The sequence below is a fragment of the Corythoichthys intestinalis genome, chromosome 1, assembly GCF_030265065.1.
Source record: "Corythoichthys intestinalis isolate RoL2023-P3 chromosome 1, ASM3026506v1, whole genome shotgun sequence".
NCBI classification, from domain to species: Eukaryota; Metazoa; Chordata; class Actinopteri; order Syngnathiformes; family Syngnathidae; genus Corythoichthys; species Corythoichthys intestinalis.
This window is the reverse complement of record NC_080395.1, coordinates 54174056-54200916: the sequence shown is the minus strand read 5'-3', so window position 1 is coordinate 54200916 and position 26861 is coordinate 54174056. Positions and strand designations below refer to the sequence as shown.

At 40.3% G+C, this 26861-nt stretch overlaps 1 protein-coding gene across 1 annotated transcript in view; it reads right to left on the bottom strand.

The window, feature by feature from the left end:
• Nucleotides 1-798: 798 nt before the first annotated feature.
• Nucleotides 799-26861, bottom strand: part of cdh16 (cadherin 16, KSP-cadherin) — a 40895-nt gene continuing 14832 nt past the window's right edge. The window contains exons 6-16 of the mRNA XM_057830337.1: nucleotides 24202-24327; nucleotides 21538-21688; nucleotides 20646-20858; nucleotides 18433-18509; nucleotides 12689-12880; nucleotides 9634-9875; nucleotides 9435-9565; nucleotides 9068-9307; nucleotides 1545-1661; nucleotides 1082-1198; nucleotides 799-899 (exon numbers count right to left, since the gene is read on the bottom strand). Coding sequence (XP_057686320.1) covers nucleotides 799-899; nucleotides 1082-1198; nucleotides 1545-1661; nucleotides 9068-9307; nucleotides 9435-9565; nucleotides 9634-9875; nucleotides 12689-12880; nucleotides 18433-18509; nucleotides 20646-20858; nucleotides 21538-21688; nucleotides 24202-24327 — 1707 coding nt within the window. The remainder of the gene's footprint in view (nucleotides 900-1081; nucleotides 1199-1544; nucleotides 1662-9067; nucleotides 9308-9434; nucleotides 9566-9633; nucleotides 9876-12688; nucleotides 12881-18432; nucleotides 18510-20645; nucleotides 20859-21537; nucleotides 21689-24201; nucleotides 24328-26861) is intronic.

The window sequence follows — 26861 nt, the reverse complement described above, 5'->3', positions numbered from 1 at the left end:
AGGTACGAACATATAGGTAACCAAATGCAATGACCAAAAATCCAAGTTAAACTAGGATTGTGACAAAGTACTACCGCTTACTTCTTGTATAAATTTGTTAATTTGAGAGACCCTAGAAAAAAATCTAAATCTAATTTTATTTTAATCTGAGTACTGTTAGGGCTTTTGCCCCTCCCTCCTGAGACCTTTGTCACTTCAAGCAGGTGTGCATGTTTTATCAAATTTACATGTTGGACGTCAGACGTGTGAGGTGGCCACAGGTGCAGGCTATCACCTTTATTGGCCAATGGATGCCTCACCTCGTCGCCAGATCAACTCGTCTAGTTCCGCTGTCAGTTGCATCACGCCTTGCTTAAATTTTGTCAAGGATTCCTGGCTCACGTTGTATCCTCAAGGCTTCCATGAGTCTTGTTTGCTTCTTGCCAATCTGAATTCCCCCAGCTAGATTCTGACAACAATAAACGTTTCTTGATCACAGTCTGTTGTGCCGGTGTCTGCATTTGGATCCCCTCAGTTCCACATACCCTAACGACTACTGATTTACAGCAATTTATCAAGTTTACAAGATACTGATAAAGTTTTGATAAAGTGACTATTGATAAAGACTACTTGTAGTAAAATGTAGGCACATGTCTAAACAACGAAACATGATAATAAACATCATACTATCCCAAATACAGGAAAACCTAAGCCCTAAACATAGTTTTTACATCGCGTATACTCTGATGAACATTGGATATACTGCATCATTTTCAGAAACAATGCTCGAATCACTACGTTGGATGATAATCACCACGTTCAGATAGACAATTTAAGAGGAACTCTTTCCTGGTTTGTGTTGCTTGGCTGCTTGGGGTTTTGGTAGGACAGTCGCACAAACACAACAACGAGGATAGTCCCTGATTAAAAAACAAAAACAAAACAAACAGCCACAAAATAAATAAAACTGGTGATAAAAAACAATATAATGTCACATTACAGTAAATTCGCAGACCGGGTAAAGCATCAACGATCTGTCAACAGTGTCTCTGTCAATAAATGAGATTTTAGCTGTCAATGTGCATGCATAATGAATACTGACCTATGACAGCAAACGTGCCCAGCAGGATGCCTACTGCAGACTGGATAGTTGGCATGCCCTGCAGCTGCTTTGCTGCAATTTTGCAGTTCCCCCTGATGTTGCAAGGACATACTGTCACTAAGAGAACAGGACAAAACAACTCAGTCATCGCTGCACACAGCACAACAGCCGTTCGGGTTAGAGACAGGCTTACACGTTATAATACATGGAATGGGCAGGATTTAATGACCTTTCTTTAGAAGTCATATAAATAGAATATGTAGTTGTTCTCACTTTATGCTCTATAGACATGCATACTGTACATACTGAGCATACAGTAAATATACATGAGTGTGGCGTGCGTGTGCTTGGGTGTTTTTTATGTACATTGTGTATATACTGTACATATACAGTACATATCTTGTTTGATTGTTGTTTACGTTTTTCTTACCACTATTTTATTCAGCAGAAATCTGTTTTTTACCTGGTAAGTTTATGAAGGTGCTTCTGGGAGGAGAGCTGCTATCAGAGATAGTGAAGGGCACCGTGTAAACCTCAGGGGCCAAGTATGGTGTATTCAGGGATAAGTTGGTATGAGTATCTGAAAAGTAAAATATATATATATTTTTTTAAAAATGCAAGTGTGACATGCTTTTTACTGTGTGTTGAATTGAAAAAAATCCAATTGCATAGGACTGATTGCGGCTTGCTGACAACCAGTTACGCACACTGACACTGAAAACGTCTGTATCCCCTATAAACCCATTTACCTTTTACCAGTGACACAACACTCATACACTTTTGTGGAGTGTGCTGGAGTAGGGCTCTTTATCTTATCTGTACAAATCAGTTCAAAATATACAGCCGGCTGTATGACGTGAGACGAGCCCTGTAAAGAGAAGTGTTTACCAACTTGTTTGAACCCTTATCCAAGCTTCTTTCACTTACACCTTACAACCATCCTCCTTCATGTTCCATTTGCCAGTTAAACAACAAGAGCTGTGCAGCACTTTACATGCTGTTTGTATGTTGCTTCACTCTGCAGGTTTGTATTGTGAGCTTTTACAATGATAAAGGTTAATTGCATTAAAACCTTTCTATATAGAATGGATGAGTCATTACTTCTCACCACGATGGATAATCAGACAAATGTGGCGCCTCTTTTGCATCAATGGGCACTCGGACATGCACAAAAAAAAAAACCCAGCAAGCATTGATAGAAGAGTGCAATACTTTTAGCAATATTCCTCACAATCTAGTGATGACGCCAAAGACATTACGCAGTTAGGTTGCAAGTACTAATTACAGGTGAGCTCAATCATTACCAACAGCAAGGGGAACAGCAAACAGCAGGAGGGAAAGCAGAAGATGAAAACCAGACACCAGTACATTCCCCGCATTGTCAGGTTTCTTCTGTCTTAGTAGAGGTAATTGGAGTCACACAGTATGGCTAAGTCCTTATTCAGCATTTTGTCCTGCTCCTACTGATACTACCCACAATGACGGTGTGATCCACAATCTCCTGTACATAGTAGAGCTCGGAGAACTAGAAGGAGCACAGACTCCTTAGGTGCTCCTGTACCTGCAGTGTTAAGCCTACAATATCCTAACTTCAGATATTGAGGTTTTCATGTCTCAAAATCAGTACTTCATGTGACGAGGTGGGGAATAACATAGATCTCTGCCAAGTTTCCCTTGAGTAGCAGAAGATGAATTGTGTTGAAAGCTCTGGAGAAATCCAGAAATGTTATATTCACAGCACCACTGCTTGTGTCCATGTGATAAAGGTGTCAATAGAATAAGATGATGGTGTCCACTCCCATTTTGCACTTGATATTGGGAAAAAAAATGCTTATTATTTGTGGTTGTGAGGGTCAATCATCAGGTGCATGGGTCTGACTTTCCAACTCTAAATTTGTTTGCAATTGTCTAGTACAATTAGGTTTAGCGGTGTTGCTTGATGTGTACAGTGAAGAAAATAAGTATTTGAACACCCTGCTATTTTGCAAGTTCTTCCACTTAGAAATCATGAGGAGTCTGAAATTTTCGTCAGAGCTGCATATTCCACTGTGAGAAAGAAAATCTTAAAAGAAAATCCAGAAATCACAATGTGTGATTTTTTAACGATTTATTTGTGTGATACATACAGCTGCAAATAATTATTTGAACACCGGAGAAAACGAATGTTAATATTTGGTACAGTAGCCTTTGTTTGCAATTACAGAGGTCAAACGTTTCCTGTAGTATTTCACCACGTTTGCACACACTGCAAGAGGGATGCTGGCCCACCTACAGTGCCTTGCAAAAGTATTCGGCCCCCTTGAACCTTGCGACCTTTCGCCACATTTCAGGCTTCAAACATAAAGATATGAAATTTAATTTTTTTGTCAAGAATCAACAACAAGTGGGACACAATCGTGAAGTGGAACAACATTTATTGGATAATTTAAACTTTTTTAACAAATAAAAAACTGAAAAGTGGGGTGTGCAATATTATTCGGCCCCTTTACTTTCAGTGCAGCAAACTCACTCCAGAAGTTCAGTGAGGATCTCTGAATGATCCAATGTTGTCCTAAATGACCGATGATGATAAATAGAATCCACCTGTGTGTAATCAAGTCTCCGTATAAATGCACCTGCACTGTGATAGCCTCAGGGTTCTGTTTAAAGTGCAGAGAGCATTATGAAAACCAAGGAACACACCAGGCAGGTCCGAGATACTGTTGTGGAGAAGTTTAAAGCCGGATTTGGATACAAAAAGATTTCCCAAGCTTTAAACATCTCAAGGAGCACTGTGCAAGCCATCATATTGAAATGGAAGGAGCATCAGACCACTGCAAATCTACCAAGACCCGGCCGTCCTTCCAAACTTTTTCCTCAAACAAGGAGAAAACTGATCAGAGATGCAGCCAAGAGGCCCATGATCACTCTGGATGAACTGCAGAGATCTACAGCTGAGGTGGGAGAGTCTGTCCATAGGACAACAATCAGTCGTACACTGCACAAATCTGGCCTTTATGGAAGAGTGACAAGAAGAAAGCCATTCCTCAAAGATATCCATAAAAAGTCTCGTTTAAAGTTTGCCACAAGCCACCTGGGAGACACACCAAACATGTGGAAGAAGGTGCTCTGGTCAGATGAAACCAAAATTGAACTTTTTGGCCACAATGCAAAACGATATGTTTGGCGTAAAAGCAACACAGCTCATCACCCTGAACACACCATCCCCACTGTCAAACATGGTGGTGGCAGCATCATGGTTTGGGCCTGCTTTTCTTCAGCAGGACAGGGAAGATGGTTAAAATTGACGGGAAGATGGATGCAGCCAAATACAGGAACATTCTGGAAGAAAACCTGTTGGTATCTGCACAAGACCTGATACTGGGACGGAGATTTATCTTCCAACAGGACAATGATCCAAAACATAAAGCCAAATCTACAATGGAATGGTTCAAAAATAAACGTATCCAGGTGTTAGAATGGCCAAGTCAAAGTCCAGACCTGAATCCAATCGAGAATCTGTGGAAAGAGCTGAAGACTGCTGTTCACAAACACTCTCCATCCAACCTCACTGAGCTCCAGCTGTTTTGCAAGGAAGAATGGGCAAGAATGTCAGTCTCTCGATGTGCAAAACTGATAGAAACATACCCCAAGCGACTTGCAGCTGTAATTGGAGCAAAAGGTGGCGCTACAAAGTATTAACGCAAGGGGGCCGAATAATATTGCACGCCCCACTTTTCAGTTTTTTATTTGTTAAAAAAGTTTAAATTATCCAATAAATGTTGTTCCACTTCACGATTGTGTCCTACTTGTTGTTGATTCTTGACAAAAAATTAAAATGTTATATCTTTATGTTTGAAGCCTGAAATGTGGCGAAAGGTTGCAAGGTTCAAGGGGGCCGAATACTTTTGCAAGGCACTGTATCAGTCAGGTTTCTGGGTTGTCGCTAGGAAACACGGAATTTGAGCTCCCTCAGAAGGTTTTCTACTGGATTTAGGTTGGAGACCGGCTAGGCCATGCAAGAATCTTGTTATGCTTCTTACGGAGCTCCTTCTGGGTTTTCCTGGCTGTGTGCTTTGGGTCATTGTCATGTTGGAAGACCCATGCACCAATGGGCTTACATTCATAAGAGATTCACATGATTACTGGGTTCGAGATCACAGAACTGATTTGTGTACACTCTACCTCTTTCAATCACTTAGCTTATAGACACCCCCACCCCCGTCCCCCTCTTTCACTGGCCAGTAGGCCCCCACATGGTGTAAATCGGAAATACATCTCGCTGACGATGGCACCAGCGTATTAATAATTAGTCTAGATGTTCTATGTATTTCTTGTTGTTGTTTGTGTATGTGTTTCTTTTCTTTCTTCTCTTGTGTTGCTTTTCTTCTGTCCCCCCATAATCCCTTACTGTTCACTGCTTTGTCATAATAAAAAGGAATTTTGAATGATCACAATGGGAGTATATCAGACTCTCAATGTGAAACATTAAAACTGTTCAGACAACCCGGGCACTTAGACTTCTATTCTCTGTGTCAAACAGCTGAACAGGACAGGTTAAAAAAAAAAAAAAAAAAAAAAAAAAAAAAAAAAAGAAAAGGAAGACCCAGGCACGATCCATCTTCAATGCTCTGACTGAAGGAAGGAGGTTGTTACCCAAAATCATACAATACAGAGCCCCAGTCATCCTCTCTTTATTGCAGTGCACTCGTCCTGTCCCATGCGCAGAAAAACATCCCCAAAACATGAAACTACCACCCTCATGCTTCACAGTAGGGATGGTGTTCTTGAGATAGTACACATCATTCTTCTTCTTCCAAACATGGTTAGTGGAATTATTGGACCAAAAAGTTCTATTTTACTCTCACCTGACCACAAAACTTGCTCCCATGACTCCTTTGCATCATCCAAATGGTCACAGGCAAACTTAAGGCGGGCCTTGACATGTGCTTATTTAAGCAGGGGAACATTCTGTGCCTTGCATGATTTCAAACCATGACGTCTTAGTGTATTACCAAGAGTAACCTTGGAAACAGTGGTCCCAGCGCTTTTCAGGTCATTGACCAACTCCTGTCGTGTAGTCCTGGGCTGATTCCTCGCCTTTCTTGGGATCATTGAGACCCGACGAGGTGATATCTTATATGGGGCTCTACTCCGATTGTGATTGACCGTCATGTTTTGCTTCCTCCATTTTCAAATGATTGCCCAAACAGTGGACCTTTTTTCCACCAAGATGCTTGGCAATTGCTCCGTAGCCCTTTCCAGCCTTGCGAAGGTGAACAATTTTGTCTCTTGTGTCTTTGGACAACTCTTTGGTCTTGACCATGTTAGAAGTTTGAGTCTTACTTATTGTATGGGGTCGATAGGTGTCTTTATGATGCTATCGACCTCAAACAACTGCATCTGTGAGTCTTATTGATTGTATGGGGTTGACAGGTGTTTTTATGCTGCGATCGACTTAAAACAAGTGCATTTGATTCAGGATAATACATGTAGTGGAGGTGGACTTTTATTAGGTGGAGTAAAAGGTTTTTCAGGGTCATAATTCTAGCTGATTGACAGGTGTTCAAATACTTATATGCAGCTGTATCACACAAATAAATTATTAAAAAACTCATGCATTGTGATTTCTGGATTTTTCGTTTCAGATTATATCTCTCACAGAGGAGATGCACCTACGATGAAAATTTCAGACTCCTCCATGATATCTAAGTGGTATAACTTGCAAAAAAGCAGGGTGTTCAAATACCTATTTTCTCCACTGTAGGTATAGGCACAACTGAGGAGGTAAAAGAAGTTGAATTAACAGTCTTCCAAGGGCAAGACATAAACAACGCACTGATTTATTACTGATTTACTGTATGCTTTTACAGTGAAAAGAATCTGAAGGAAATACAGTATGTCTCATTTGAAAGCCTACAAAAACAAGCTTACATTTCGGGAGAGCAACAAGGCCAGATTGGTGTTTCCTTGACGACAGACGTGTGAGTACTGTGCCCAGTCTATTCTAGAAAACAATCAGTACGTTTATTTCTCAGTCTTCTTTTCTTTGCTTTCATAACAATCTTAAAATAATTTCAAATGTAGCACTTCAAAAAGTTTCCTCACTGCTTAACATGCTTGAGTCCCTATTTAGTTCCTTAGCTGTTAAAGATATCTATTTTACCTTAAGGGCGATGCATAAGATGTTTTGCCCCATTCAAAACAAGCACCAAGTACAGTGGTACCTCTACACACGAAGTTAATTGGTTCCAGGACCTTGTTTGTAAGTTGAAATGGTCGTATAGTGAGCAGGATTTTCCCATAGGAATACATTATAATTCAATTATTTCATTCCACAGCCTGAAAACCTACACTAAATTCTCAATAAATATTGATGTTACTATTGCAAATATCAATTACATAGAGCAAAAAAAAAACATTATGAATAAAAATCAAGAATAATAATATAATAATAGCAATATTAATAATAATACCCGTAATATTGTAACAAACCAGGTTCTAATGAGGCGAATGTGTTTGCGTGGCGTACCTGAACGCATCGCGTGGCTGAGCGAGCCTTTTTAGTTTCGCTTTGTTTACTTGCTGCGGTGGACACTATGCACAAGTTGATGATGGAATAAATGATTAGAAACCTGACGAAGCTGGCGATTTCTTTGACGATGTTACCACAAAGTCATAATTGCCACCTTTACTTATAAAGACTGGTAAATGGAGGAGGACCGTCAGAGACCGTCTACGACTGTATTGTTGAGCCAGACATATCACGGATGCGTGCCCCGCGCTCATATTTTTCTATCATATCTATCTTCATGTCATCACCTTTTTTTCTTTTTTTCACCACCTGCACTATCATTGTTGGAATCCATGTTGATTCCTCTCACAAGAAAATCTGCCATGCGTCTGTCTTGCGTGAAAACAAAGAAACTGCGGTGCTGTCATAAATCGTCGTATTTAGAGCTCGTCATCGGATGTAGAAACAAATGGAGAGTCAAATTTTACGTCGGATGTCGAAAAGATCGTGTGTCGAAGCGATCGTATGTCGAGGTACCACTGTATTTGAAAACGTGTGTTAAAATAGTTTGAGTAAATTTGCCAAAATATGATGTTTAATTTCATATTGGTTGAATGGGGAAGCAGTCCATAGACACAATTATTTGCATACAATTATACTGTATTTACATAGTATCTTAATCAGTCTTAATGTTTCACTTTACTTTAAATCCAGTCACTGCGTGTTACTATAATGCAAATTTATGTCACCAGCTAAATTGTTCACATAAAATACAGATTAAAAATAACGATCAAATACTAAAGAGAGAGTTACATTGTTGATCAATGTTGACACCATGAGTGGTGTTAACTAAAATAAAATATGAATAAAAACATTAAATAAAGCTTGTGCTGTGGACAAAAAGAAAACTATGACAAGACACAGATGGACGTTGTATCCCCTGGGTATTGGTTGCTGGTGGGGCAGCACCCAGCATACTGACAAAACATTTTGGGTGTATATCAAACTCCCATGTGATACATTAAAACTGTTCAGACCACAAGGACACTCGGATTCCTTGTGTCTAAGCAGCTAACAAGATGAGGGGGTGGGGGATTAAACCACAGTCAATATACGTACTTCATGTGTGAATGTGCCAGACTCTTTGCCAATCAGTCACAGCGCACATGTGAAGTGAATCATTTGTACTCTATTCACACCTGCAGGGCCATTTAAAGTCTTCCCTAAATGTGCATGCATGTTTTTATTACTCGTCAGAGAAAACCTATGTAAGCTAGGACAGAACATGACAAGTCTTCAAAGAAAAGTAGGCACCACAAGTTCCATTTGCCTTTTAGTGGATGTCGTTTGGATTGTGTTACTAAAGTGTGTTTTTTGTATTTGTCTACATCAAGTAAAATACACATTAAAATGAGAATTTTTAACCTCAATATAACTTTCTATTGCATTGTGTAAGCGAAAACATGATGGTAGTTATGTTCATTCCACCTCACCATTAATTGGAGTGAGTTTCCAGTTGCGTCGCACTGTGACGTCACTCCTCAGTGAAAAGTTGAGCCTTCCTCCATGCTGCGGGCCATCGCTGTCTCGTGAGGCCAAAACCAGTGCTTGGTCTTCCCAGCGAGGTGTACACAGGTACTTCCAGGAGTAGTCACCCACCAACACTGGACTGTTGTCATTCACATCCAGAATTTGCACAGTGACCAAGGTTGATGCAGATAAAGATGCATTTCCTTGATAATAGAAAAAAAAAAGAATGTGCTCTGAATGTATATTTAGTTAATACATACTTTATATTTATTACTTGATTAATTAATGCTTTGTGGTGCAGTAATGACTGAGGATGAAAAAACAACTTACGTCCATCCACTGCAATGACCTCCATGGTGTATGTGCTATTCTCCTCCCTGTCCAATGCTTGAACAGTCTTAAGCTCACCTGAATATTTCCCTATTGAAAAGTACTTCTTGGTGTCTCCCTGAAGAGAATATCTAGAAAGAAAAAAATGTGCATCAGTGGGAAGCCTCAATGAGTCCCTGAATGGGATAGTGAGATTTACCTGATAGGGTGTGAATCAGGGTCATAGCCTCGAATGGTGGCGATAACCCGCCCTGGTTCCTCACCCTCTCTGACAGTCACCTCATAATGGCTTTGAGATAGAACTGGACCTTCGTTTACATCATCAACATAGATGGATACAGTTGCCGTTGATGAAGGACCATATCGGCCTCGGACCAAAGCTACTGGGTTTTTGGCACTTAGAATCAGGATGTACTCACTCTCACGCTCAAAGTCAATTACCTGCTCAAACAGAGGGAAAGCACAAAATTCGCTGAGTTTAACTACAGGTGTACCAGTGACACAAAAATGAAAAAATCCTTTAAACGCAATGGGGAGTCATGAGCAGGCATACCAGGGCACGATGAGTAAGAAAAGACTACAAAAAATTTCAATTTTCTGCAACAGGGAAGTGTACCAGAGGCACCAAGTTAAAGGGATGCCAAAAAGGATGTAACTCTGGCTGACAAGACCCAGCCAGCTCACACACAGACACGCTCACGCATTGGAGCTGTGTGAAACAAGACATTATCAAACCACTGCTGTCTGACATCAGACTGTGTGCACTAAGTGCGTCTCTGTTGCTAAGAAGAGAGAACGCAGATCTTTGGCCAGTGGGTCGGGGGGGTGTATGGGTAACTGCAGCTAACTGGAAGTGACGCATTAAGCTATTCATTGTGCATCAGCACATCACAACATGTGCAGCCGCTATCTTGTGAATACAGTCATTGAAGCAGCTCTTGTCCACAATGGATTATATTTGATGGGCGAGGTATTTTAAAATCCAGAATATAATGAATCTGTAGCAGAATATGATATTTTTTGAGTAAACTGAACAAAGAAAAAGTCAGAGAAGTAAAAGGGATAATCTAACCTTGCATGTTTCACCTATGCTTGTGTGTGTTATCTCCCAGCACTCCAAAAACATGTAAAAACATGATATGGTATGTTGCAAATGTGAATATGAATGGTTATCTGTCCCTGTCAGTCCAGTTTCAAGGGTATTCAAGCAGTCATATGCCATTGTAGTTGAACCATTTCCCTCGATAATTTTATCACAATGAGTCATCTGAAGAGATGTATCAATTTCCATGTCAAGCAAATTATTTTGGATTCATATTCAGCTCACCTCCCATTCTCAGACTATGGCCCTCTCGCCTGTGTGCTTAACTGCCATTCGTCTCTGCACATAAATCTAATTATTCTCGCTGGCTGTGAACAGGGTGTGATTTCTAGTAATGAAATGTGTCTTCCTTCCGGCAGTGACCTCACACAGTAATAGAATAAATAAAAGTTTCTTTTTCCGTTAGCACTCTCTATTTTTCTTTGATGTGAGCATTTTACCTACCTACAGTGGGATGAAAAAGTATCTGAACCTTTTGGAATTTCTCACCTTTCTGCATAAATTAACCATCAAATGTGATCTGATCTTTGTCAAAATCACACAGACGAAAAAACAGTGCCTGCTTTAACTAAAACCAACCACACATTTATGTGTTTTCAGATTTTGATGAGGATAGTGCGCAAACTTTGACAGAAGAGGGAAAAATAAGCAAGTGACCCATCACATTTAATATTTTGTGCCCCCTTCGGCAACTATAACTTCTACCAGACGCTTCCTGTAGCTGCAGATCAGTCTGGCACAATTATCAGGACTAATCTTAGCCCATTCTTCTCTACAAGACTGCTGTAATTCAGTCAGATTCCTGGGATGTCTGGCATGAATCGCTGTCCTTAGGTCATGCCACAGCATCTCAATGGGGTTCAAGTCTGGACTTTGACTTGGCCACTCCAGAACGTGTGTTCTTTTAACCCATTCTGAAGTTGATTTACTTCTGTGTTTTGGATCATTGTCTTGTTGCAGCTTCCATTCTCTTTTTAGCTTCAACTGTCTGACAGCTGGCCTCAGGTTTTCCTGCAAAACATCCTGGTAAACTTTTGAATTCATTATTCCATTAATGATTGCAAGTTGTCCAGGCCCTGAGGTAGCAAAACAGCCCCAAATCATGATGCTCCCTCACCTGTTCTTCACGGTGGAGATGAGGTGTTGATGTTGGTGAGCTGTTCCATTTTTTACTCCACACATGACGTTGTGTGTTACTCCCCCCAAAACTTTGGTTTAATCAGTCCACAAAATATTATGCCAAAACTTCTGTGAAGTGTCCACGTGCCTTTTTGTTGAACATTAACGAGCAACTATTTTTTTTTTTAGACAGCAATAGCTTCCTATTTCTGCAAGTCTTTAACATACACTCTAGGGTTCTTTTTAACCTCTTTGAGTATTCTGCGCTGAACTCTTGGCGTCATGTTTGGTGGACGGCCACTCCTTGGGAGAGAAGCAACAGTGCCAAACTCTCTCCATTTGTAAAAAACTCTGACTGTCGATTGATGAACATCCATACTTTTAGAGATGGTTTTGTGTCCTTTCCCAGCTTTATACAAATCAACAATCCTTGATCACAGGTCTTTAGACATTTCTTTTGACCGAGCCATGATGCACATCAGACAATGCTTCTCATCAAGACAATTCTTACCAGGCGTGTGTTTTATAGTGGGAAGGGCAGCCTTAAACCACTCATTAGTGATTGGGCCCACACCTGACTTAAAATGTTTGGTAAAAATTGGTTTCAATTGCTCTCCAAGTCTCCTTAAGCAGAGGGTTCACTTACTTATTTTTCCTCCTTCTGTCATTCTTTGCGAGATATCCTCATTAAAATATGGAAACTTATAAATGTTGTTATAAATGGTTTTTGTTAAAGCAGAGACTGTATTTTCATCCGTGTGATTTTGACAAAGATCAGATCACATTTGATTGTGATTTTATCATACCTACCTACCAACAGTACCTACCTACCTACCTACCTACCTACCTACCTACCTACCTACCTACCTACCTACCTACCTACCTACCTACCTACCTACCTACCTACCTACCTACCTACCTAACTGTCCACCTGACCTACCTATCTATCAATGATATAATGCATTATGTCAACTTTACTATTAATAACCTTGAATAAGGAGATAAAGGCAAAGAGAGTTTTAGGGCAAGTTACCTTAGAAAGGACAAGTGAAACCTCATTGGTCAGACCATCTGTCAGCAATGAGAAGACCTCTTCCTCGTTTCCGGACTCTAAACGATAGTTGACTTGCCAGCTGTCTCCTCCTCGAACATCAGCATCCCCTGCCAGCACAGCTGTTACCGTGGTGCCCACTGGAGCGTCCTCAGGAATGTGGAAAGGTCCATACTGCCAGAGAGGTGCATAAAATGGATTAAAAACAGCTGTGTTTATCACAAACAATAATACTCCCTGACATTTTACAGAACATAACTCAAAATATTGATCATTTGTTTTTTTCTGCCAAGGGTCTGGGCTATTGGGAAGATGCAAACATAAAAACTCAAAATCAGAGGTTCTTAACCTGGGTTTGATCGAACCCCAGTGGTTTGGTGAGTAGGTCAAAGGTTTTCAGCGAAGGTTTAAGTCACACAGGGCCTTATTTTCATACACTGACTAAAGGAAAAGTGTCATTTTAGATTAGGTTTTGGAGTTGTTTGCCCCCAATTTACAGGCTTCAATTTCTTTCAAATGCTTGCCTTCTACCTAATGAGAGGAGAAACTAGTTTGCCCGGTAGAAGGTTAACTTGCACTGGGTATGAGAAAGTATAACAGACCTACAGGCAGTGTTCACTGCACAGATAATAAAAAAACATTTGTGTCGTATTTTGCATCATGAAAATAGTACCGGTATGTGATGCAAGGATGCGACAATAAAATGAGACTGTAGACATGACAACAAAAAAAGGACCAGTGTAAAATGAATTGAGCTTCATATTCCAATGTGAAAATCAACAGCAAAAGGCAAAATTATTCGTAGAAAATTTGAAGAAATTGGAATGGAAAATTAATTACATAATTAGCTTGCTAGCTTTGTTCTATCGGTTTTGAATTTGAAAATAAATTACTTTAATATTGAATTCTGAAGGGTTTGGTAAATGCACATGTGAACAAGTGGGGTTTGAACCACTGTTCTAAATTGTTTGAGGTCTTCATTTTCATTTATATTTTTCCCGCCTGTATCTTTTCCTTCTTCACCTTCTTTATTCCTCCGCTAAATGTTGCTTATTATTATTATTATTATGATATTATGTCAACTTTTGCATCCATATTGCCATCCTTCTTTCACTAAAATCCACTTTTTTGCTCACCTTCCCATCCTTTATGTCTATGTTTTGCTTCACCCAGACATACATTTTATTCACACATCCTTGCATCTTTTCTTTGTCATTCCCTCTTTTCGTTCCCCTTCAAACCAGTTTTTTATTCATGCTGCCTCACTTCCTACCTTCTTTACTTGAAACTCAAATCATTCAAAACTCAAAAACTCAATTTAATTCTCCTTCCTCGCTTCCTTGTTTTCTTTCCTTCTTTCCTTCCTGCCTGCCTTTCTTCCATTGTTTCCTCCTTCTGATCACACCCAAGAGCAGTCCAATTATCTATTTGGCATTTTCCTTTCTTTACCTAAAACTAATTTTCTGCCATTATTCATTCAGGATTTGCCCAGTACTACTTTAGAATCCAAAATCTCTTTTAATTTAAAATAAATGACTAACTACGTTTGGCTCACCAATAATTGTGGCCTGTTGCCCTCTTAGTGTTGGTTAACCTTTATTAACGCACCAGTTTAGACAGCCTTTTAATCTGCCACTCACTAATGCCCTCCAGTGAAGCAGCATGCCTCTGATCTGGCTGCCCCAGCTGCAGGGTTGCTGAACCCAGCCCTGTCACCACTCACCTACCACATCAGCCTAGTTGCCGTTGCCTTCACAAGGCTATGGAAAATGCTGCACTGCTCAGGCGTGACCTGCTCAAGAGCATTTTCCACCTCGCTGTTTGTGTGTGAGTATCGACAGTAGTACATGAGCAAGCATGTACATACTGTAAAACTGGGACTTGATGCTGGTAAATGATGCTGGTAAATATAGCACGACTTACGCTCACGCTTACCCTAATCATATGTTTGTACAGAACAATGTTTGTAGTCCATTTAGCCATTTGTTATCTACATTGAGACTGAAGGTGAGCAGCAGCATATTCCAGTTGACCCGTCAAAAAGCAGGGTACACCCTTCACCGCTCGCTTGCCAGCAAGAGGAGGTCCGTATACTCAAAGAAAACCCAGCGAAGCATGGGGGGGACATAAAAGCGACGCACACAAATATTAGAGCTCCGACTCAAACCCAGAACCTCTCAATTGACTTTCTAATCGCCCCCCCATCCATGTCGGTGTTTTAATTTTATAGCGTCTTTTTCTGGGAATGCGTGTATAGCCTGTCAGAGTCATTAGAGACGGACAAGAAAAGCTGAATGACTTAACACAGCATGGCGGCTCTCCCACACATCACTCAAACAGCATGAATTTTCTCTATTCTTTTATATGTAGGCGGTGGTTTTAGGGTTCTTTCTGCCATCATCAAAACTGCTGTTTTGTGCAGGGTCACCAGCAGTGTTGTCACCGATTACTTGAAAAATTAATTTAATTACTGATTACGCCTCAAAAAAGTAGTTACTTTCCTGATTACGTCATTGTTACGTTAAAAGTAGTTGTATTTAGTTCATTTTGCCTCCACTTATAAATTCCTCAAAACGTTTCTTTTACTTTAAAAGTAATTTATCAGGTACTTTTTACCAATATTTCGCCCCTTGCTGCCTCAACATAGGAATGACAACAGAAAAATGCCATCGCATGTAATTGACTTTCCGAGAATTGAAATTAAAGGAGAAGATCATAATATTTCACATGAGGCTTGATCTTCGAGTTAGCTTGGGTTTAGTTAGTCGATGGAGTTGATTTTAACCACCATTGACTCGCACTAACTTAGCCACTCCGGAGCTCTGAAACTAACAAATAACTGACAAACAGCACAAAATTTGTTCAAATCAACTCCAATCACTAAATATACCCCTACCAACTCGAAGATTAAGCCTCATGTCAAAAATTCTAAGCTTCCCCTTTAAAATAAAGACCTAGCCATTAAAATGTTGTCTATCAAAGCTGTAAAGCAATAAAACAAACAACAAAAATGAATGAAATGAGCAAGAATCCTACAGTAGTAAATATTTCATTATGGGTCAAAATTACGTATTTTTCGAACAGATTATGTGACAACCACCTTGGAGACGGTCCTTTTCTTTGCTTAGCCAAAACTACAGCTGAGGATGGATATTCAGAATGTCCTTAAACCCAAGCTTTTAAAAGTTTCAACAATAACTGAGCTTGAACCAAGGATTGAACATGACCAGTGTCAAGATTTTTATCTCTACAGCACAGGCCAAAAGTTTGGACACACGTCATTCAATGCAATACAATTGATGGGCCCATCCCCATTGAAAAGGCAACATATTAACCTTGATAAGGCATATCTATGAATTGAAAAGCTTTTCAGGTGTCTACATCTTGAAGCTCATTGAGAGTGTGCCAAAAGTGAGCAAAAAAAATAAAAATAAAATAACGACAAAGGGTGGCTACTTTGAAGAAAGTAGAATATACAGTGTATCACAAAAGTGAGTACACCCCTCGCTTTTCTGCAGATATTTAAGTTTATCTTTTCATGGGACAACACTGACAAAATGACACTTTGACTCAATGAAAAGTAGTCTGTGTGCAGCTTATATAATAGTTAATTGTTTTCCCCCCTCAAAATAACTCAAAATATAGCCATTAATATCCAAACCCATGGCAAAAAAAGAGTACGGGTAAGAGTGAGTACACCCCTTTCAAAAAACGTACATCCCTAAATGTCCAAATTGAGTACTGCTTGTCATTTCCCTCCATAAATGTCATGTGACTTGTTACAGGAGTGCTGTCAGCATTGCTGCAGAGATTGAAGAGGTGGGGGGTCAGCCTGTTAGTGCTCAGACCATACGCCACACTCTACATCAAATTGGTGTGCATGGCTGTCACCCCAAGAGGAAGTCTCTTCTGAAGACTGTACACAAGAAAGCCTGCCCGTCTCATCAGACCATAGGACATGGTTCCAGTAATCCATGTGTTTTGTTGACATGTCTTCAGTGAACTGTTTGCGGGCTTTCTTGTGTACGGTCTTCAGAACAGGCTTTCTCCTGGGGTGACAGCCATGCACACCAATTTGATGTAGAGTGCGGTGTATGGTCTGAGCACTAACAGGCTGGCCCCCCCACCTCTTCAGTCTCTTCAGCAATGCTGATAGCACTCCTGTAACGAGTCACATGGCATTTGGGAGAGAAAATGACAAGCAGTACTCAATTTGGACATTTAGGGATGTTCCTTAGTTTCTAAGGGGTGTACTCACTTTTGTTTCCAGGGGTTTAGATATTAATGGTTATTTTTTGAGTTATTTTGAGGGGGAAAATAAATTAACTCTATTATATAAGCTGCACACAGACAACTTTTCATCGTGTCAAAGTGTCATTTTGTCATTGTTGTCCCATGAAAAGATATACTTATATATCAGGAAAAATGGGAGGGGTGTACTCAGTTTTGTGATACACTGTAATACCTGTTTTAAGTTATTTCACTTTTTATTTCCAAGTACATTCATTTCACATGTTCACTCACAGTTTTGATATCTTCAGTGACAAACAGTCAAACTCCGCCTACGGTTACAAACTGTAACTATAAAATGTACGTATAGGCTAGTTACAAACTGTAAAAGTGCTCTCGTTACCTGTAGGCTTTGCTTCAAGTTTTGACGCATTGTGCTGTAATTCCAAGTGGTTCCATGAATTGGACGGTGAGATTTTAGCAGTCAACAGTGTTTTGAGCCAGCGCAAAGTTTGCAATGTACGGAGATATTTTTGTCATCTTTACTGGACAGAAATGTGAAGTAATGGCTGTGTTTCCAGTGAGCGAATGGAGCCGTTTGTGGTATCTCTCCTGGCTTTTATTATTGGCGTCCTTACGATGTAGTTTGGCTATTGTTTGGCCGCACTCTCAGCGCCGCTCACCCGTCATGGTAATGCAGGTGACCCGTTTTTTTTTTCTCTGATGAAAAAACGTGATGTGTGATGTCACGCCCAAATTTAAGATTAAGATCTATTAGAAATGCTCTTCCTACATGACTACAGCATTCTTTATTCTACTTACATTATGTGGCAATAATAAAATAGTAAAGCACAGAGACTAAGGAAACTAACTTTAATCAGATTACTGGTTTGGAAAAATGAACACATTAGATTACTCGTTACTGAAAGAAAGTAATCCGATTACAGTAACTCCTTAATGACAACACTGGTCACCAGACAGTTTTACCTCTGCTGAGAATGGATGAGAAACGGGGTCGCACACTACAGATCAGATGCTGGGAGGCTCACACTCATGGCCAGATCATGAACTTGACCTACACGAGCAAATGAAGTCCTTGCAAAGACAGCAATGATCATCTTTGAAAGACACTTTAGATTATGAAATAATTTCTGATGTCATTTTCAACACGATTGTGCTCTGCTAAAGGGCAGGAATGATGGTAGGGTGCTCTAAAAATACACAAGTGGAAACTTCTGTTCAAAGGAGGCTAATGTGATTAAACTATAAGAGCACTGTCTACTTAGAATACAAAGAAGAGAATAAAACTCAGATAACATATTGCCATCTCCATAAGCCTTGGATTAGAGGGCATGCTTTATTTAGTTCCCCGACAGGAAAATTAGATCAGTGACCTGCAGCATCATGGTCTGCAGTCAAATGGCCGCTTATAAAGGTTTGGGTTTTATTGGTTGCCCCTATTCCCCAAACTGTTCATGTTTTGTGTTATATCTTACCTCATGTTGGGAGAAGACTGGCGGGTTGTTGTTTTCATCCTGCACGGTCACCACAACAGTACATGAACTGTTCAGACCTGCCAGGGACAGCATTACACCTTCGATTGGTGAGTCAGGGTCAGGCCAGAATACCAATTAATGATGACGAAGGAACCGCAAGTACCTAATGTTACCTTCATCTCATCTTCATGCATGACTCATGCGGCAGATGCTTACTTCGTGTTTATCAACATCCTTTTCAGTTTAAACAAAGCTATTACTGTTGTATTTTTAGGTTGAAGCAGTGATGGCAGTGGATGTAGCTGTCTTTTGTGAATCACTAAAATGTTAATGTATTCATTCACATCCAATACAAGCTAGTCTCTACGCATCATCACACTCAAATGATCTTTAAACTTAATCAGATAATGTTTAAAGTGCATAAGACACTAAAAAGCATGTTTATTTCATATTACATGCGGTATTTTATGCTCCTGAATGAAATGGACATCTTGAATTTGTGCGAAAGCGATCGATATATTTATTCAACTTTTTAAATCCCGCACCATGAAAATGAGTGACTTCCGGTCAGAGTCTAAGGTTGAGGAAGAAGCCGGATGTGACATCAAAGAATGAGATCATCTTCACTATACAGCTATATTATTGTATGCAGAAGGGCTACGGATTCAGCTGATTTGCTGGATTAATTTTTTTTTTTTTTTTTTGCGTCACGCCAAAATGTGCTGCAGGCTTTTGTTGCTACACCAGGGACAGTGAGCCTTTTTGGGTTTCCAAAAGATCCTGTTCACCGCAAAGAATGGGCAAAACAAGTCCGACAATCCAGCTACGTGTTTTATATTATGTCAAATACTGGGATCATGGCATACATTTTAATAAGGAGGTGGCTTGTATTTTGAGGGTGACAATGCTTGCCGTCGGCTAGTAAAGCAGGGCGTGCTTCCATTCATCGGCCGAAAACCATGGCGTATAACAAGCCGCCGGTTGTCGGCCAGTGAAGCAGGGCATGCTTGCCTTTGTCGGCGGGTTTGTCCACCAAAAAGAGCCATTTTCAGCGCTGATTCCCTTGCTGCGTCCTTGGCGAAAAGAACTCCAGCGGGACTGCTTGCCTGGGGCGCAGCAGAGGAATGACGAGTTGTAATAGTCAATTGAAAGTTGCTTGCCGCCAGACGCTGGCCGATCGGTGAAGGCATTCACTCCCACTGCCGTGTGTGACATGAGTCAGGATAGTTTTGTGTGATTTTTCATGTTCGAAAGGCGAGGAAGAGACCTGGAAGAGCCGCTCGGTTCAGGTTAGCATGTAGCCTAGCTCATACGTCTCCTGTTTTTTTACGCTCTTCCCTCCGTCTCCGAGTCCGGCAGGGAAATGACAAGAGCCGGACTAACTCCGGTGGAATAAAATACCGTTCGGGAGGTTTAAGAAGTCGGCAGTTTTTACCATTATGCGGTAATTTAGTCCTGTCGTACTGAATAAATCCATTTTTAATATTTTATATTCCATTTCGCACGAGACTGTTATTTGTCATGACCATACAATTTATATAGCAATCGGGGAAAAAAAATCTTAGATACAAAGAATATCTTGTAAAAATATTGGATTAGAGAGATAAAAACAATGATGACATTTTGTGTTGCCCTTGCGGTCCACTCAAGTCATCATCCTTGTGTTTTTTGTCAATGCGCCTTTTTCTCACTCTGAATCTTCCTCCTCCTCCAAATACAAGCCAAACATATATATATGGCTGTATGTCACGTACTTCTTCTGGATCAACAATATTGTTCGAAAAATCCACTCTTAAACCAGAATCGCTGAAAAACGCTTCTTCCTCCATTGGGCTCAATGCTAAATCCACTGATATCGCTCATTGTCTGACGTCATCATCAAGATGGAGGCGCCATAGTGTTATAATGACAGGAGGAGCTAAACGGCAGATTTAAAGACGCATTTCTCATTACCTGCGCTTCGCCAAATTTTTGCATATAATTGAATCGTCTCAAAATATCATTTTAATTCCAATAATAAAGCTGTTTGAGATTGTTGATTTGTCATGTCATATGCACTTTAAAGTCAGTGTTTTCTCAAAACTCCCAAAGCAAAAAAAAACCAAAAAGCACAGATTTTCAGTACGAGCTGATTGTCACCATACCTTAAGTATACGGTTTCAAACTTCACATCAGCATTTTTTCTAATGGCTATTTTCACTCCTTTCTGTCACCTTTTGCATCTTCAGCAGTGATGGTGAGCGTGTACTGGGGTGCTGTTCCCTCCATGCTGTCTGCTTGCACTGAGATGACACCCGAATCCCGGTCCACTCTGAACAGAGCTCGAGGACTCTCTGGTATTTGTCCAACCAAACGGTAAAAGATTCGCACATTATCCGTCTTAGGATCGTCATTATCAGCAGCCTGAACAGTCAAGATGTCCGTTCCTGAGGATAAAGTAAAATATACACCTGTCTCTTTTAAGTCACTGGTTTTTACAGCAGGTTTGGGGGATTAGCTTTTCCTTGAAATAATAAATGCAAAAGCCTCTCCAAAAACGCTTTTACAGCAGGACCTGATGTGTTTCAAATAAAAATGTGTGCTTTTTACAAGGTTTGTCTTTTTTTAGAAACATTCAAGTGTACTGTGTCTTTCTTGTCTTTTAAACTGTTACGTGGCAAATATATTTAAACAATTTTGAATGCTTTGTTTTCTGTTTTCTTCAAAACAGTAAATTTACTTCCACAAATTTAACAACTTTAAAAACAGTATACAGCAAGAAAGCACACTACAGTACAAAAGAAGAGCAAAAAAGTAACAACACAAGAACAAAAACAACAAAAAGATCTCCTTGATGCTATTTGCAAAACTTTAAAGGAACAGTCCAAATAATGTGGCATCATTTGAGTTGTTGTCATAGCAATGTTATAATGACCTCAACACTGTCTCAGAGACTTATTAGAATGTGTTAATTCCCAAACTTATTGCAGGGACTACCATATTTAAGAGATTTTTATGTAAAACACTTTAGATAATTGAAGTTGAAATACGTTTAGAATGGCATGAAAAAAGTTCTAAAATACCAAAACAGTTATTATATATAATAAGAAAGGAATCGTCACTCACCTCGAGCTGCCAGTTCCTTGACCACGGTGTGGTACTGTGCTTGTGGAAATGTGGGTCTGTTGTCATTAGCATCACCCACCATTACTCTTAACTCCACAGGCCTGGCAATCTCTCGGCCATCTGGACGCTCCACTACAATACTGATGAGGAACTGACTCAGCAAAGAAAATAATTCATATTCAATATTTATTTAGTAAATGGCCTACCCAACTCATTAATTATACTAGAAAGTGATCATTTCAAACAGGATATAAATGTGTGGATACTGATGACAAGAATGGATCTACCACAATTTGCATTCCAAATGTTTTAAAATATGCCTGCACATTTCAATTACATAACAAAGACTAAAAGGGGATTCTGAACAAGGCTACTAATTGTTTGGTAACGTAACAACACTCTGCGAAAGCATTGTCCATATGTCAAGCACTTTAATCAATGCAGAGTAGTTGATAATTTATTCTTTGGCATTATTGCATCATCTTTATGTATATTTGATTGTATGATGATTGTGTTTTAATGTTGTTATTGTCTTTATAACATTGATGTATGGATGAAGCACCTTACAGGAGCAGCGCTGACATTTCCTTTAAAGTGCCTATGAGAGCAAAAAGGATGTTTATTTCATATTTCAGGTGGTATTTTATGCCCCTGAATGAAATGGACCACTTGGATGTGTGTGGAAGACATCGATATATTTATCCAATTTTTTAAATCCTGCGCCATGAAAATGAGTGACTTCCTGGATTGACAAAGAATGCAAATGTGATGTCAGCGGGCTAATCATCTTCAGTATAGAGCCAATACTACAGTATGCAGAACGACTGCAGATTCAGCTGATTTTTCAGATTTTTAAAAAAAAATTCCACATCACGCCAGCCCAATCTATTGCAGGCTTTTGTTACCGCACCGGAGAGAGGCGTGTGAGCCTTTTTGGCTTTCAAAAAGTTGTCGTTCACCACGGATAATGGCCAAAACAAGACCGACAACTGTGGGACCATTGGACCGACAAGGAAGTGAGTAAGCTACGTGTTTTATATTATGTCAAACACTGGGATCATGGAACACACACGTTTTAATAAGGAGGTGGCTTACATTTTGTGGGTGACAATGCTCCTTGTCCATTGAGAAGGCCACTCGACCGACGACCGGCGGCTTGTCGCAAACCATGGATCTTTTCCACCCCCTCGGTCCTATTTGCATGCCTGCCGAGAATGTGCTTTCCCTGGCTTGGCTATGAGCAGCCCCCCGCTCCGCCGAAGCCCATTTTGGCAGGCTGATCCAGCCCGCTCGGTCCTATTCGCGTGCCCGCCGAGAATGCGGTTTCCTCGGCTTGGCCACGAGCAGCCCCCCCCGCACCGACGTTGGCTGGTTTGTCCACCGAGAATGGGCTATTTTCGCCGTTCATTCCCAGCGACGAGCACTGCCGCAGCAGAATGACGGGCCATAACTTGCTCGCCACCGGGGGCTGGCCGATCGGTGAAGACAATCCCCCCGCCCCCCATGTGTGACATGAGTCGGGGTAGTTTTGTGTGATTTTTCGTTTTCGAAAAGTGAGAATAAGTCCTGGAAAAGCTGCTCGGTTCAGGTTAGCATGTCGGCTAGCTGTCACGCCTCCTGTTTTGTTTATGCACTTTCCTCTGCCTCTGAAGCCGGGGCAGGGAAATAACAAAAGCCGGAATGACGCCGGTGGCATAAAATACCGTTCGGGAGAGGAAGAAGTCGGCAGTGTTGACCATTATGCTGTAATTTTGCCCTGTCGTAAGGAATAAATACATTTTTAATATTTCATATTCCATTTAGCACAAGACTGTTATTTGTCATGACCATACCATTTATTTAGCAAATGGGGAAAAAATACTGAGATAAAATGAATATTCTGTAAAAATACTGACATAGAGACATTGAAACAATCACGACATTTTGCTGCTCTCTATTGTATTTTCCTCAGTCTGAATCTTCCCCCCACAATGGGCTGAATTCTAAATCAGATGAAATCGTGACCCTGCTGACCCTGTCATCATCCAGCTGGGGATGCTAGAGCACTATAATGACAGGTCTAAATGGAAGATTAAAAGACTTATTTATGGTCATCTACGCTTTGGCAAATTGTTGTATATAGTCGAATCGTCTCAAAATATGATTCTAATTCCCATAATCTATTTAAGATTTTTTTTATGCTGTCACCGGCACTTTAATGAAATAGCTTGTATTGTTAATGCGATAGCAAGGTTTAATTGATCACATTGTACATGCTAAGTTAATTTATTTGCATATTTGTCTTCTTTAATATGCACAATGAACTGTGCCAAAAATCAGCATGATTAGCAGATGCAATCCTGTTTGCTGTTTTTTCAGTTTACTACTGCAGTGAAAGAATGTTCTGTTCAGGTTGCCCATGTGTGCAATGAAAGGGTTATAGGAGATGTAATACGCATATTCATTTAAAAAATAATAATAAATCAAAAATAGTTCAATAAAATCGCAATAGACATTGTAATACTGCTGCACAAGTGCACATTGCAGCCTTTGAGACCGTATTACTACAATTACGTAAACAGAGGCTTATAGTTACATTACAGTGTTTACATATTTTAAACATTAATTATAAACATACCATTCATTATTAGGTGCTGGATATGTTTAGCCTGTAGGTTTACAGACCTGGTCTTGTGTTTCTCTGTCCAGAGGGGCGTTCAAATAAATGATTCCTTCTCTACTGATGGTGAAGAGCATCTCTGGAAACTCGCCCTCTAGACTGTACTCTGCTTGACTTCCACTCCATTTCACCTTGATAAACATGTACACCACACCACAAAAAGTACAATCCATTAAAGTAACTCTTCTGTACAACTTTATATAAATCTACAGCATATCTAAAGCTACTTCAATTTACATTATTTTTTTTAATCTTCCAAGCCGCTCATCCTCTGCGAGGATGCTGGAGCCCACCCAAGCTAACTATGTGCAGTAGGCAGGGTACACCCTGAATTGGTTGCAGCCAATCGCAGGGCACAAGGAGACAAACAGCCATTCACCCACACACCCATACCTAGGGACAATTTTGAGTGTTCAGTCATCCTTCCATGCATATTTTGGGATGTGGAGTATACCGGAGTAACCGGGAAAAAAACTTATGCATGCACAGTGATAACATGCAAAAAACACACAGGAAGGCCAGGATTGCACCCTTGATCTCAGAAATATGAGGTTGACATGCTAACTACTTGGCCACGTTGATGCCGCCTTTCAATTTACATATGGTTTTAAAATTTTATATTTATTGTAAACGCTTGGCACAGTTCAAGAGGCCCTGTATGCGCAAAGCTAAACGACCAGTTGTTTACATGATAAGGAGGCAGCTGAATGCACTGACAATGATGTGGAACAGAGTGCAACCAAAAGTAAGTATCCAAGCTGAAGGGGATTTTCCATTCTTCTTTACAGCCCTTGACAGAGTGCTGTGCAGTCGGGCTGAAAAAGCCTGAGTCGCAATCCAACAGCACCCAACAAGGACTGGAGGCTAGCACAGCCAATACACACATAGCACATGTATATCTCTTCAACTCACTGTCACACTGTCTCCTGAGACGAGTGCCCAAAAGCTATGTTTTTGTATACATGTCAAAACATTATCCAGAAGGGTGCCTCTTAGCATTAGTGTGCTTCTGGAATTCGAAGTAATAGAAAGAGTAATTTCCAGCGTGTTTGAAGGTTCCTTCCGTCACCCCTGGATTACTTGTCAGAGTTTATACTCTGCAATGCTCCACTTTAAAACATACAACATTATAAATGAGCTAAGAACATATTGTAAAGGATAGTGGGCTGAGTTGTGCCAGTTGGGAAGTAGTGCAACCCCCGTTATCTCAAAAACAAGAGAGGACGTTGGTCATGTAACCACGTTATTTTGGAGGAAATGACATTTCGTTCATCCTGCAATGAAGGGAGACATAGCTTGAGAGTTAAGCACATTTAAGTTCAAAAAATGTTTTTTGCCTTCCAAAGTAAAAATTAATGATCCAGGTTATTTGATCACTGTGTTTGAACATTAATTGAACATTATTGCTTGAGTAAGCTAGACTCTAGCCCCTTTCAGACTTATATCCTACTGAATTCCAGTGTAAGGTGACGTTGGATTTACCTAGGTCATGCCAATCAGACATAGGGGAGATTCAAATTTTAATGAGGATATCATGCAAACAATGACAATCGGGGAAAAATAAGCAAGTGAACCCGCTGCCTAAGGAGACTTAAAGAGCAATTGAAACCAATTTTGACCTAACATTTAAGTCAGGTTTGGAACCAATCACAGATGAGTGGTTTAAAGCTACCCTGCCCACTACAAAACACACACCTGGTAAGAATTGTCTTGATGAGAAGCATTGTTTGATGTGCATCATGGCTCAGTCAAAAGAGCTGTCTGAAGACCTGCGATCAAGGATAGTTGATTTGTGTAAAGCTGGAAAAGAATGCAAACCATCTCTAAGAGTCTGGATGTTCATCAATCGACAGTCAGAGAAGTTGTCAACAAATGGAGAGAGTTTGGCACTGTTGCTTCTCCCCCAAGGAGTGGCCGTCCACCAAAGATGATGCCAAGAGTTCAGCGCAGAATACTCAGAGAGGTAAAAAAAAGAACCCTAGAGTGTCTGCTAAAGACTTACAGAAATCACTGGCACAGTCCAATAGTTCTGTGCACACATCAACTATATGTAAAACTATGGCCAAAAATGGTGTTCATAGGAGGATGCCACAGAGGAAGCCATTGCTGTCTAAAAGAAAACATTGTTGCTCGTTTAATGTTCACAAAAAGGCACTTGGACACTCCACAGAAGTTTGGGCATAGTATTTTGTGGACTGATGAAACCAAAGTTGAATTGTTTGGGAGTAACACACAACGACATGTGTGGAGGAAAAATGGAACATCTCACCAACATCAACACCTCATCCCCACTGTGAAGCATGGTGGAGGTAGCATCATGATTTGGGGCTGTTTTACTGCCTCAGGGCGTGGCCAACTTGCAATCATTAATGGAAGAATGAATTAAATGTTTTATCAAGATATTTTGCAGGAAAACCTGAGGCCGTCTGTCAGACAGTTGAAGCTAAAAAGAGGATGGATGCTGCGACTAGACAATGATCCAAAACACAGACGTAAATCAACTTCAGAATGGTTTCAGAAGAGCAATCTACACGTTCTGGAGTGACCAAGTCAAAGTCCAGACTTGAACCCCATTGGGATGCTGTGGCATGACCTAAAGACAGCGATTCATTCCAGACATCCCAGGAATCTGAATGATCCACAGCAGTTTTATGGAGAAGAATCA